This window comes from Saimiri boliviensis, chromosome 4 (genome assembly GCF_048565385.1).
Source record: "Saimiri boliviensis isolate mSaiBol1 chromosome 4, mSaiBol1.pri, whole genome shotgun sequence".
NCBI classification, from domain to species: Eukaryota; Metazoa; Chordata; class Mammalia; order Primates; family Cebidae; genus Saimiri; species Saimiri boliviensis.
Genome location: NC_133452.1, coordinates 16,025,824 through 16,038,896, shown reverse-complemented (window position 1 = coordinate 16,038,896; position 13,073 = coordinate 16,025,824). Strand labels below are relative to the sequence as shown.

The 13,073-nt window shown below is 41.9% G+C and overlaps 1 protein-coding gene across 6 annotated transcripts in view; it reads right to left on the bottom strand.

Moving 5' to 3' along the window:
- Positions 1–1,214: 1,214 nt before the first annotated feature.
- The window catches only part of IPCEF1 (interaction protein for cytohesin exchange factors 1), a 202,049-nt gene continuing 190,190 nt past the window's right edge, over positions 1,215–13,073 (bottom strand). For 5 of the 6 annotated variants that reach the window (XM_074397235.1, XM_074397233.1, XM_074397234.1 and 2 more), the window contains one exon: positions 1,215–6,650. In XM_074397235.1, coding sequence (XP_074253336.1) covers positions 6,447–6,650 — 204 coding nt within the window. In that variant the 3' untranslated portion in view covers positions 1,215–6,446. The remainder of the gene's footprint in view (positions 6,651–13,073) is intronic. The other variant, XR_012517151.1, reaches the window with a different exon arrangement.

Genomic DNA, 13,073 nt, shown 5'->3' with positions numbered 1-13,073 from the left:
ATACCCAGGTGAGCCCGTTGTAATCACAAGGGACCTTAAAAGAGTCAGCCCCAGCCGGGCATGGTGGCTCACACCTGTAATCCCAGCACTTTGGGAGGCCGAGGTGGGCAGATCACCTGAGGTCAGGAGTTCGAGACCAGTCTGCCCGACACAGGAAAACCCCGTCTCTACTAAAAACATGAAAAATTAGCCAGGCATGGTAGCTGGCTCCTATAATCCCAGCTACTCACAAGGCTAAGGCAGGAGAATTGCTTGAACTCAGGAGGCGGAGGTTGCAGTGAGCCAAGATTGTGCTACTGCACTCCAACCGGGTGACAGAGCAAGACTCTGTCTCAAAAAAAAAGGAAAAAAAAAAAAAAAAAAAAAAAAAACAAGTCAGTCCTGGGAGGAGTGGGGTGTACCTGCTGTAATCCAGGGTGAGGGCAAAGAAATGGATTCTCCCTCAGAGCCTCCACAAAGAGTGCAACCCCACAGAAATGTAAGATCACAAATGTGTTGAAGCTGCCCTATTTGTGGTCATTTGCTATTGCAACAATAGGAAATAATATGAGATTGTTCCAGAAATCAGGAAATGCATAGTACCTATGCCTTTTACTAATCCCTTTGGTCTAAAATAATTTTGACTGCTTCCACGTAGGAGCCTGGAAATGTTTGGTGGTAGCAGGACAAAGAGGACGGAAGGTGGAGCTTGACTTGGAGGTGAGAATTGGGAAAGAACAAGGAACAAAATGAAAACTCTGCATGTGCAGCCAGCAGCCAGGGAGCCTGAATCAGTTCAGATGCGGGCTGACTTCCTCTGATCAGTGGATCCAAAAGAAAGGCCATCTATTAGGCTATTTCATTATTTTCTCTGTTCATTTTCAAATAAATATCTCATATGCTTTAAGGAGCTTGTGTACCACAATTGGTAACTTTTATAATATGCAAATTTTAAAAATTCTTTAAACAAAATGTGGATGCCTAGAAATAATAAGTAATACAATGTGCAAAGTCAAATTTTGTGGTCCAATGGCAATTTTTGAAAAATATAAATATCAATGTGTTAATAAATGTGTAAATTGAGAACCACTGGAAAAGACTACATTGGTTGCTGTTGAAATAGATTTCCAATAAAATGAAATATTTTATTTAAAAGTAAAAATAAGCCTGGAAGCGATTTTGATAACTGCCACCAGAGGGCACTGTAACCTTTGCAGAAGATCAAAACGCAGTCATTAAACACTTCCCAGCCACAGGTTTCTTTCTTTGAGAAAGCCACAGGGCAGGGCAGAAATGAACACCAGTAGTATATTTCAACTTTTTTTCCTATGTCATTTTACTAGATTTTTTTTCTTATTTTTATTTTTATCTTACAAGTCAACCTCAAAATCATAAAGCAGGAGAGAAACGAGCCATGCCTCTTTTTTCAGTTTAGAGGGGTAGCTGACACAGAAAGCACAAACCAAAGCTATCATTTCCACATTAATATCTGGCCCCCAAACACCATGCAGTGCTAAAAGTTACGTTCCCATCATGCAAGCACATTAAATTACATGGTGATTACAACTCCTGGTTTTATTACACGGCATTTACTGCTTGGATGGGGTATACTTCTTGTTTGAGCTAAAGGTTAAAAACAAATACAGATCAGTAAAGTCTCCTTACAGCAAGATAAATATATAAACCTTTTCTTGATGAAGAATCCATTTTCAACGTTTTCTATGTGGTTCTGGGGTCACACGGGAAAGAATTAAGAAGTGCAGAAGAGGCAATGGAATTGCTTCCTGCCTCATGCCACAGAGAAACGTGTCTACTCAATATCTCATTCAATGAGACTAGTGGCTTTCTGTGAGGGGAGAAATTATTCCCCTTCCCCAGTCCATGTCATGCAGGCTGCAAAAATTTCATTTCGGGGCCTTTTATTTTTCAATGATGTATTACAAAACCCTAGGCAGGGCAGTCATCTCCCACTGCCAGGACTCAATTTCTCCTGTGAAGTATACAAGAAAAACTGGAAGAGAAATAAACTGAAAAACCCCAATTGGGTATCACATTCTTGTTAGACTGAAGAAGAAATACCCCCTAAAACTTTATGTGCATATGGCAGTTTTTCTGTACTTAACATTACTCAATGCAAAATACTGTCTTTCAGCCGGGTGCAGTGGCTCATGCCTGTAATCCCAGCACTTTGGGAGGCAAAGGCAGGCGGATCACCTGAGGTCAGGAGTTTGAGACCAACCTGGGCAATATGGTGAGACCCCGGTCTCTAATATAATATAAAATATAAAAATTAGCCATGCGTAATCCCAGCCACTCGGGAGGCTGAGCAGGAGGCAGGAGAATCGCTTGAACCCAGGAGGCAGAGGTTGCAGTGGGCTGACATCCTGCCACTGCACTCCAGCCTGGGCAACAGAGCAAGACCCCATCTCAAAAAGAAAAAAAAAAATGTCTTTCTTACTAAGAGTTAATGTGCCTATGAATTTAAACATGGCTTAAATTTGGATAACACTTCTTTTCAAAAGACTTCAAAATATTTTTCTTTAAACCTGTTTCGTCTCTGTGACATTGTTGGTGACTGGAATGCTACCTGAGGAAATGATCATAATTACATTAAAAAGCAATTAAGAGAAGAAGGTCAAAGAACTAACCTCTCATCACTAGGTTGGGTCTCTGACATCTGACAGCACATGCCTCCAAAGGCAAACAAAATACACACTCTCCATTTCTTTAAATACACGTTTTCCATCCAAGGATCTCACAGCACCTCCCAAGTCATCATCTGATGTACAGAAGGAAAGAAAAGGAAACACAGCATGATTCGGTTAAACCCCAATTCACAGACAGGTGCCAGCAGGTTATGGCAGGTCGATTAGAAAGAGAATGTATTCAAGCACAGAGAGGGCCCCTTAGGTTTCAAACGGAGAATTTGGCTTAACAGCCACTAGGGCTGGCCCTGTGCTGAGCCCAGTGTGAGGAAACATTCAGTCCAAGTCAAACTTCTTGGTTTCCTCAGTGGGCTGTGTGCCAATAGCAACTTCACAAGGTAACAGGTGAAGTGAGGTGGGGGGGTGGAGAGGAGGGAGGGGCAGGGGGCTGCTGGGAGTCCTGAGGCTCAAATTCCCATGTTACCACTAGAGGCTCTGGGCCAGGCACTTCACTGTTAAAATCCACAATCATCTCACATGGAGCGTGGGCAGCGGGAGGGGTGGGGGAGCAAAGGGGGCTGAAAACACACCAATTTGCAAACTACAAAGTGCTGTGTAAATATAAGGCATGAGTTTCACATTGAAATCTGACTCCAAACACAATCTCTTTCTCTTTCTTCCTCTTCCTGGAGTCTATAATCTTATACTTTAGGGGTCTTTCTAGGCCTTTGATCCTATGCTAAGATTTGAGCTGTCGTGGCAAAACTAAAAATTCTTACAAGCAACAGAGGCCCTTCAAATGCAGGCCTCACCGTGTCTACTGGCAATATATCAACCAATGAGGGCATCACATCAGACTCCACTTTGGGTCTACGGCTAACAATAGAGGGAAAATGTCCTCTTCACAACCCTGAAGAGGAGTCCTCTCCAAATCCTAATCCTTAGCAGGTGCCACAGATTTGGATCTACGTGTGCTAATTCTCCACTTCCTTCCTTAGCAGCCATGGTTTTATGTCATTCCACGGCTCAAAGGCCCTATGAGACTGGGTATAGGAGCCTGCGCTTGGACCCAATGAAACTACCCCAAATGCATTTCAGAGGTGACCCAGTCTCAAGAAATGTACTGAAAGTAATCGTTTTCCCAATATTCTTTGGACCAGAAAAGTAGCTTGACGCCAAAAGAGAGAAGTCCATGTCTTCCTACATTGAGTGTCATGGGAAGTGTCACCCACTCTCCCTCTCACTCCTGTCGATCCCCCCACCCACCTCGTGGTGACCACAGCCTAAGCTGAGAACTCACAGAAGTCAGCCCTACTTCTAGCACAACCTGATCAAAAGCAAAAGAATTTACAGCAGGAAAAACATGAATGAGCAGACAATGGGGCTCCAGAAAGGCTGGTGCAAAACTGAGCAGTTCAGTGTAACTCTCACTTTGGAAAGTTCTGCAAAGTAAGCTTTAACTAACAAAGCAAAAACCTCTAGGCTAACGTTCTTGACGTGCCTTTGAAAAATACCTTTAAGACTTGGCTAAGTAATCCCAGGGATCTTTTTTGCCTTTAAGTTGGTGAAACATGTCTTCATGAAAAGCCAACGGAAAGCATTCAAAGGTATTCACAAACCCTGGTCAAAAGTTTCTGGAGCTCTTCAATTTAGGAAAAACTGGAAGTCTACGGGTTGGTGCTGCAAACTAAAGAAAAATAGGTGGAAGGGTACTTTGTGTCACATTGCTATTTCCGCTATTGTTACTTGTCGTTCTTTCAGTACTCTTTACACTGCAAATCCTAAATAATCCCCCTTCTGGTGTCGGCTAATCACTAAAGGAATCAGTCATTTCCAGGACCAAAAGGTTAAATCACTGCTCTCTCAAGCCAGGGCATCACGGTCCAACCTGAGGACCTGAATGTTTCCTCTGTCAGGGCACCACAGGTCAGATTCATCTTCAGTAGCTTCTCTAGGTGGAGACGTACCCACATGTTTGCTGGGCCAAACCGATTGGCCTGGCCTCTTATCTTAAAGAAGCTTCTAGTAGTACAACTTGCTTCATGTTTTTTGTTTTTGTTTTTTTGTTTTTTTTTTCCATAATGCTAAGGGTTGCTTTTTGTTTGTTTATTTGTTTACAGAGTATTAAGGCTTCTTAGTAAAGCTTGGGGTAACAACTGTTTCCATTTTGTTTGCAGATAAATTCAGGTGGTTATTTCCATTTGAATGTCAAGCCACACTTTGAAACTATAAAGCAAAAGAGGTTATGTCAACAGTTTGTTAGGGTAGGTAGGGCCAGCATGGGTACTCGGTGGGTTGTGGCTATTTTTATGGTGAGAAATATTCATGGTGATTAGTAGGGGAAGACTTTCATACTGTTTCCCTATGAGCTCTCTTTAACACAACAATTCCTAAATTTCTATTAGTCTTTAATGAAAAAAATGACATTAGTTGTGTTGCATTTGGTCTAATGTTTTCAGGCATAAATGGCATAAAGCTTAAAGTTTATTTAATAGAAAGGATCATCAAAGATGAAAGTCCTTTTCTGCTTAAGAGAGTGACTTACGAGAGATATAGAAATCTAAATCTAACAGCTCAGGAGGATTGGGGTGGGAAGAAAAATAAAAATTATGAATGCATGCCCCACTTTTTCCCACAAGGTTTCCTGAGCATTCCTCATACAGTATAGTGCAACTTCGTAACACCAGTGAATCAACAGTATTTCTATTTTTCTCAAGCTAAAAGTATAGACTCATCAAATATATACTAAGCACAACATATAATAGTATACCATCTTTTAAAACACTAGTGATTTGAACTTCTATAAATATATTTAAATAACAAACATTATAGATAGCTATTCATATAGCACACAAGTGACATATAAACATACAAAAATAAAACCATCATGTTTAACTCTTTTGTTGTTTCTGTCTGTTGGTTTTTGTTTTTGTTTTTTGAGTAAAGATATTAAAACAATTCTAATGCCAAAGTCACCTTGTCAATATGAATTCCAGGCAATCTGGATATAAATTCACACTACGTATAAGAGAAGTAGACATTCTTTGCTGGACTTATTACTATCTCCTACTGTTGAGTAGGAAAGCTTGAAGGGAGTAGAGGTGTCCAACTGTGATGAGATGTTTTCTCTAGCTGTTGTAAGGAAAGAAAACATTAATCAGATCCCCTAACCTGTGTAAAGTGTGAAAACATCAAGCTGTCCTTTGAGTGAGTGGAATATGAAACACGCCCCATCATTCAGCTCTCCCACGTGCCACTGTCTATGAAGTATTTCTCAACACGTGGAAAAGGCACCACCATTCTATACCAAGGACAAGGAATTTTTGTTCTGCAAATGACGTTTGTCCCTCCAGTCACTGCTATAGAAGACATTCCTCCACTCAGAAAGTGATTTGGGCAACACAGCTGCTCAGCCAGGTGGAATACGTACAGTCTTCTTTTGAAAAACAGAATGTTTCCAAGGACAATTATTCCTGGTAAAATTTGATTTCTGTCCATAGCATTCTCTGGAGAGCAAGGAACAGAAGTTACATTTCTCACATCCCACCTAGATCCCCGTATCACAGTGAGCTCCCAGCAGGAACACAAAAAATGCCTTTCAACTGAACTTAATCGTTCCAATCTCAGTGGATGCGTTATGACTGGAATGAGGGGACTGGCTGTATTTGGGGATTATCTTCATTTAAAGTGCATCTTTAGATGGGAAGCTGATGCTTGAAGGACTGGGCTTCCGTTTTTCTTTTAAGGAAAAATGTAAGTCTTTGCAACATCTTGAAGAGTTGCTTGTGATAAAATATAAGAGGAGAAAATTCTGACTTTGTCTCAAATGGAATTTTCAACACAAGGAGAAGAAGGTGATTCTTTGAGTTCCTGGGGGCTGTCGTCAAGGGCAGGCGTGGCCCGCTGCTGCTGATAGATGTCCTGGATCAGCAGGGTGTTCATGACTTTCCACTCTCTGTATTTCCTGGCTGTCAGCTTCGGGTCATCCAGTAACTGGTTAATCATGGCCAGATCATGTTCTTTACACTGTGCGATAGAAAAAAAGGGGAAGGGGGTGTGTTGAAGTGTCTTAATTTACATAAACCATCTTTACTGACTCTTTCACAAGTACACATATACATTTATCATAAAATTATCAAAGCATTTTTGCATGTTAATATTCTAATTCCAGCATCAAGCCTAAGAGATATGACCTTTGTTTACATATGCTAACTAGCCACGAGGAAGTTAAGTATCCTACCCAAGAGTTAGTGGAAGAGCTAAACATGTAGCAAAGGTCTTCTACATTGCCTTTCTCTGATAAATCTATTATTCCATACCACAGTAACAATGCTACCTTGGTGTGAGAATTATGCCTCCTAAAACTTATCATTGGAAGTGTTAGCATTTCATCAACCATCCAAACATCACCAAGCAAAATTGAAACAACAGTTTAGCTAGGCCATAAGGTAACATGAAATACATCTTTTAAGATTGTATTAAATTACCTTTATTTTTCATAAATCACATTAATTTAATTAATATACACCGAATAAATACACAGGTTATCTTTCTAGTCAAAGAAGAGGCTACTAACCTTCCATGAAAATGGTATGCATGCCAATAAAGCTAATATACAACCTATTAGTGCTATTCCACTCTGTCTCCTCTGTAACCAAGGACACACATTTCTGAAATGTCTAGCTCAGGTTAGAGTTTTCTATAGACAAGGAATGGAGTAAATATAAGGTGTTCATCCTCCATATTAAAAACAAATATTCAGCCCCAACAATTGTTTCAAACCTACGCCTGTTTTCTCCATCCCATGCCCAGAGTCCTAAGCTTGGATATCCAGTTCAATGTATCACACCTGATCTGCTGCCACAGCCTCGAGTGAGATCACTGCCTGTCCGTGCCCACTTGAACTCCACCTCCACTTAGCAGAGCAGGGATGTATCTAAATGCTGAGTCCTCCTCATGGATCCCCTTACGCCCAAGGCACTGACCTGCACTGGCACCATTTGTGGAAACTCTGCTTCCTTCTGACTTTCCAGTCTAATGTACTGGCATGCATTTTCTCACCCACACACTAGCTCACACCTCTGTGTCATTGTGCTACATGGAGAATCTTCCTTGCCTTTCTTCACCTGGTAAACTCTAATTTCTAGAGTTTTTACACAGAACACTATCCAATTTTTCTTTATCCAATTTTTTAAGTTTATTTATTTTCATTTATTTATTATTATTTTTTTTTTTTGGAAACGGGAGTCTCAATCTCTCTGTCGCCAGGCTGGAGTGCAGTGACACGATCTGGGCTCACTGCAACCTCTGCCTCCTGGATTCAAGCAATTCTTGTGCCTCAGTCTCATAAATAGCTGAAATTACAGGGATGTACCACCATACCCAGCTAATTTTTGTATTTTTAGTAGAAATGGGGTTTCCTCATGTTGGCCAGGATGGTCTCGATCTCCTAACCTTGTGATCTGCCCACCTCAGCCTCCCAAAGTGCTGAGATTAAAGGCATGAGCCACTGCACCCGGCCTTTATTTATTTTTTGAAACAGAGTCTCACTCTTGCCCAGGCTGGAGTGCAGTGGCCCGATCTCATCTCACTGCAACCTCCACCTCCCACGTTCAAGCAATTCTCCTGCCTCAGCCTCCTGAGCAGTTGGGATTACAGGCATGCACCACCATGCCTGGCTAATTTTTGTATTTTTAGTAGAGACAGGGTTTCACCATGTTGTCCAGGCTAGTCTCAAACTCGTGATCCGCTCGACTCAGACTCCCAAAGTATTGGAATTACAGGCATGAGCCACTGCGCCCGGCCTATCCAATTTTTCATAACCCATACATCTATAATCATTTAAGGCATCACATTATCCAGGAAACCTTCCCTGTACCCCCAATATTGGACTGATAAGCTTTTAAGTTTTTATGTTCTCATGCCTTCCAATATCCTGAAACCCTCTGAGAACTTACCAAGGTACATTTAGGTATTTATAGATGAGTCATGCCACCTCTTCTAAAGCTTAAAGATGACAAGAAACATTTCTTTCGTCCCTGTGTTCCCTGCACCTAACACAATGCCGAGTGCCATGCAGACATCCAATTCCTGCATGATTGAACTACCCTTTTTGACTATCCTCAGAACAGCATGTGTGAGGCTAAATCTTCATAGCCACTGCCAGTAAGTGGATTTTCACCACTCTTGGGTCATCACCCTTTCACATCCCTTTTCTGGGAGTCTCCCAAACGACTATTTCAAAATCTCATCTCAAACCCCCTCTCTCATCCTCACTCGCAGCTGATGGCCTTGCTCTCTCTTTTTTGAGGAAATGGAAACCATCAGAAGAGCACTCCTCCCAAGTTCCTGTTGCCCACAAATGACATGGACGCAAATCTATGCTGCCGTCCCTACCGTTCACAGAGACGGAGCATCTGTGCTCCTAGCAAAGGCCAGTCTCTGCGCTTCGGCACAATGGCCCCCGCTCTCCTACTCAAGAAATTCATCCCAGCAACTCTCTTGTCTCCTGTGACTCACCGACTTCCCAGCTCCCCTCCAGCAGGCTCGCTGGCGTACACGTTCGCTGTTATTTCTTCCGTCTTCAAAGTCCTCTCTGCCCCCAAATCCCCGTCCACCAAATGCTCCACGTTCTCCTTGTCTCCAATGGCCCACTCTTTCATAGATTCACTCCCTCCAGGCTTTAGCCCCCACCATCTACCAAAACTGCTCTCGTGAAGACCATCAGTGGCCTCTATGTTGTTAAATTCAATAATCCATTAAATCAATGTTAAACAGACACCCCTAAACTGACTGACTACTCCTCCTTCTTGAACACTTCCATCATTGTGCCTCTGTGACACCTTCTCCTGATTTTTCTCATCCCACAATGGCTACCTATTCTCACCTTGGTTGCTGGCTCCCCTCGTCACACCACCTCTTCTCACTGGGGTGGTCCAGAGCCCCAGCTTGGAGCCTCTTCTCTGCTCTATCTATATTCACACCCTTGGTAATCACATGTTATCTCTCCCACTCTCCCTATGTGCTGATGGTCCCAAATTTATATCTCTTTTTACTTCTCCCCTGGACTCCATAATCATTTGTCTAAACTTCCTCTTCAGCAGTTCCACATCAACCCGGAAGAGGCATCTCCAAAATAACATGTCCAAAGCTAAGTTCCTCTGGTTCTCTACATCCCCACCCCACTCACTAACTTCCAATACACACCAAACCCTGTTCCCACCGCAGTCTTCCACAAAGCACTGAATGGTCACTCCACCTTTCCAGTTGCTTAGGGCAAACACTGGAGTCATTCACGACTCCTTCTATCACACCCAATCCACCAGCAAATCCTGATGGTTCTACCTTCAAACATGACACAAAGCATGCCATACCTCTGTTCGGAACCTTCCAAAGGGTCACTGTCCTACTCCAAGTAGAAGCTGGTGTTTGCAATGGCAATGAGGCCCCCTATGGCACGAGTCCCCGCTGTCCCTCTGGCCCACTGCTGCACCCGCTGTGCTCCATCCCCACTACATTCCAGCTAACTGACCTTGCTCTTCCTTAAATGCCCAGGCACTCTCCCACCCCAAAGTGTTTCCATTTTTGTTCCTTTTGCCTGCAGCATTCTGCGTCAGAAAACCTCAAGCCTCATTCCCTTTCCTTTTCCAGATTTTACACAAATTATGTCTTTTAAAGAGGCCTTTCATGCCTTTCCTAATTAAACATCAATTCCTCAACATTTTCTATCCCTCTCTTTTCTATTCTTTATCAAATCTATCATCACTTATCATATTATAAAATTTACTAGTCAATAATGTTTATTCTCCTACTAAAACATAAGCTTTAGGAAGGCAGGCCTTTTGTCTGCTATGACCACTGCTAGAGCCCCAAGTGCCTGAAAGAATGACTGAAACATGTAGATATTCATTGAATACCTGTCACAAAAACGAGTATATAAAATAAAAAATCAATGAATTTCCCATTTGCTTTTTGTTCTCTTTTGCATTCTGAACCATATTTGGAGTCTGAGGAAATCCTTTCCATTAAACAAACAAACTAGACATTGATTGATTGGTAAAGAATCAGTTAGATAACTAGATAGATGATAGATATTAATAGACAGATAGCTAGATAGACAGCATGATAGATAGATAGATGATAGATAGATAGATAGATAGATAGATAGATAGATAGATAGATAGATAAACAGCTAAATAGACAGACAGATAGATGGATAAAGATAGGAAGACTTCCTTCCAAGACGGAGAAAAAAATAGTGCAGTAGCAAAGTAGAGGGATTGTTTATAGAAAGTCAGGCAGGGCCAAAAGAGCAGATTGCTTCTCTCTGAGTTTTCAATATCTATGCTTCAAAAACAACTTTTCCAAACCCCCCCCCCAAAAAAAAGCTTTCATCCTCTGATATCATCACAGTGCTATTAATATAAAGTTATTTGAGGTGTTTTATTTTGTTCTAAAGAAATTTAGACATTTGCTTCAGAGGAAGATCCTAATTCATCATATTAAAAAACTAAATCAGATCTCTGAAGAATAATAAAAATTGGGGAAACTGTCTTTGAAAAGGCAAACATAAATTAACCCCTCTTTACATCTAATAACATTTTTAGAAAAGGGTCCCTTCCACTTTGGGCATTAAGCTGACACTTCTCACATGGCTTTTGGCTCTAAGTAGTTCAAATGTTTTACCACTTGGCTCAAATCTGTGTTAATTCTTTTATAGATGAAAAAAAATATAGACAATAATACAGAACAAGGAAATTAATGAAACAGCAGAATGCTCCAAGCTCGTTCCTACACCAGGCACCCTCAGCTGAGCCTTGTCCAGCAGCCCAGCTTCTCCTGGATGGCGCAGGAGGCTTTTGGAGGGCTTTGAACCACTTTCGCAATATCTGCTCTGCTTTCGGTAGGCAAGGAAAGTTTGGCAAGGATTCAAAAAATATCATGAAAGACAGTGCTATACTTTCAGTTTTTACTCCAAATAGTGCATGGCTTGGCTCAAGACTTAAGCATTGGAAATGTGTTCTACCAGAGGTGTTATGGGGAAGAGGGCGCTCATTGCTCTTTTGACATGGGCCAGAGTAACTCAGAGAGAGCTCCAGTAGGACCCATTAATTATTCCATTAATAATTGATCTTAAAATAAAAACAGGCTTGGCCAAAAGTCAGTGAATGTTGAACTGTTAGAAATTCCTAAATATCTACATTTGGTGTAAAACATAATACGATCAACTTTTGCTCAGATTCAACTTGGAAGTTTGCTCAACTTCCTAGAAGAATTTCCCTGGAGTGCAATCATTCCAGTAATATCCCAGTGCTGAGATTTTTCTTATTTATGGAATGCGTCTACAGCAAATATAAACATTATTGTTAAAACAGCTTCCTAGCTTTTGCATGAAACTCTGTTGTCTGCTTGTCCACACTCCTACTTTGAAGTTTTTAAAAAACAAACATTTCTTCTGTGTATGACATATTCTCTGTGCCATGTATCGTACACAGAGAAAAGGGTACAAATAGAAAAGTTAGTGCTTAAAGAATTATCACAAAAGAAACCCTTCCATACAACTACTACCAAGGTCACGGAAGGACCCATACCCAGAACTCAGAAGCTCCATTTGCTCCCCCTTAGACCCATTTTCTCTTCTTCCTTAAAGGCAACCACTCTCTTGACTGCTTTGAATTTTAAAAACAGCGAGAAATAATTATTATACCCTTCCAACACGAACGTGAATACATGTATCAAGTTCTCTCTCCCCTTTGAATAGTTTGATGTGCTTTGCTGTTGTTTGGCTTCTTCGGCAAGGCCAATTTCTACATCAACATGTCCTCCTACCTTCTGAGATTTCTAGGACTGCCTGAGGTAGGTCCTGTTACATTTCATCAGCCCCCAGCACCATGCTCTGGGGAGACCTGAGGGACCTGTGGAAAGGGCTGCTTCCCACAAATGTCCAGAGAGAGCAGTTCCCCAGCAGCATGGGGCAGGCAGCCCTGAGCGGGCCCCCAGTCTTCTCTGCTTCCTGGTATCCAAGACCTTGTGTAACTCCTCCCTGAACACGAGATGACCTAATGACTTCCTTCTACTGAATAGAATACTGCAAAAGTAATGTGATGTCATTACTGCCACTGGCTTATAACCCAGCTTGCTCACCCACTCTCATTGTGTTGCTTGCTCTGAAGAAGGCAGTTTCCAAGTTGTGAGCTGCCCTATGGAGAAGCCCCTGTGGCAAGGAACTGAGGGTAGCCCCTGGTCAGCAGCTGGAGAGCAACTGAGACCCTCAGTCCAACAACCTGAAAGCAACTGAATCCTGCCAATTAACTACAGGCAAGAGCTTAGAAACTAATTCATCTCCATGGAGGAATGAATGCAACCCCAGCAGAAACCTTAATCACAGCCTTGTGAGATACCTGGGGGCAGAGGCGTTTGACCAAGCCACACCCAGATTCCTGGCCACAG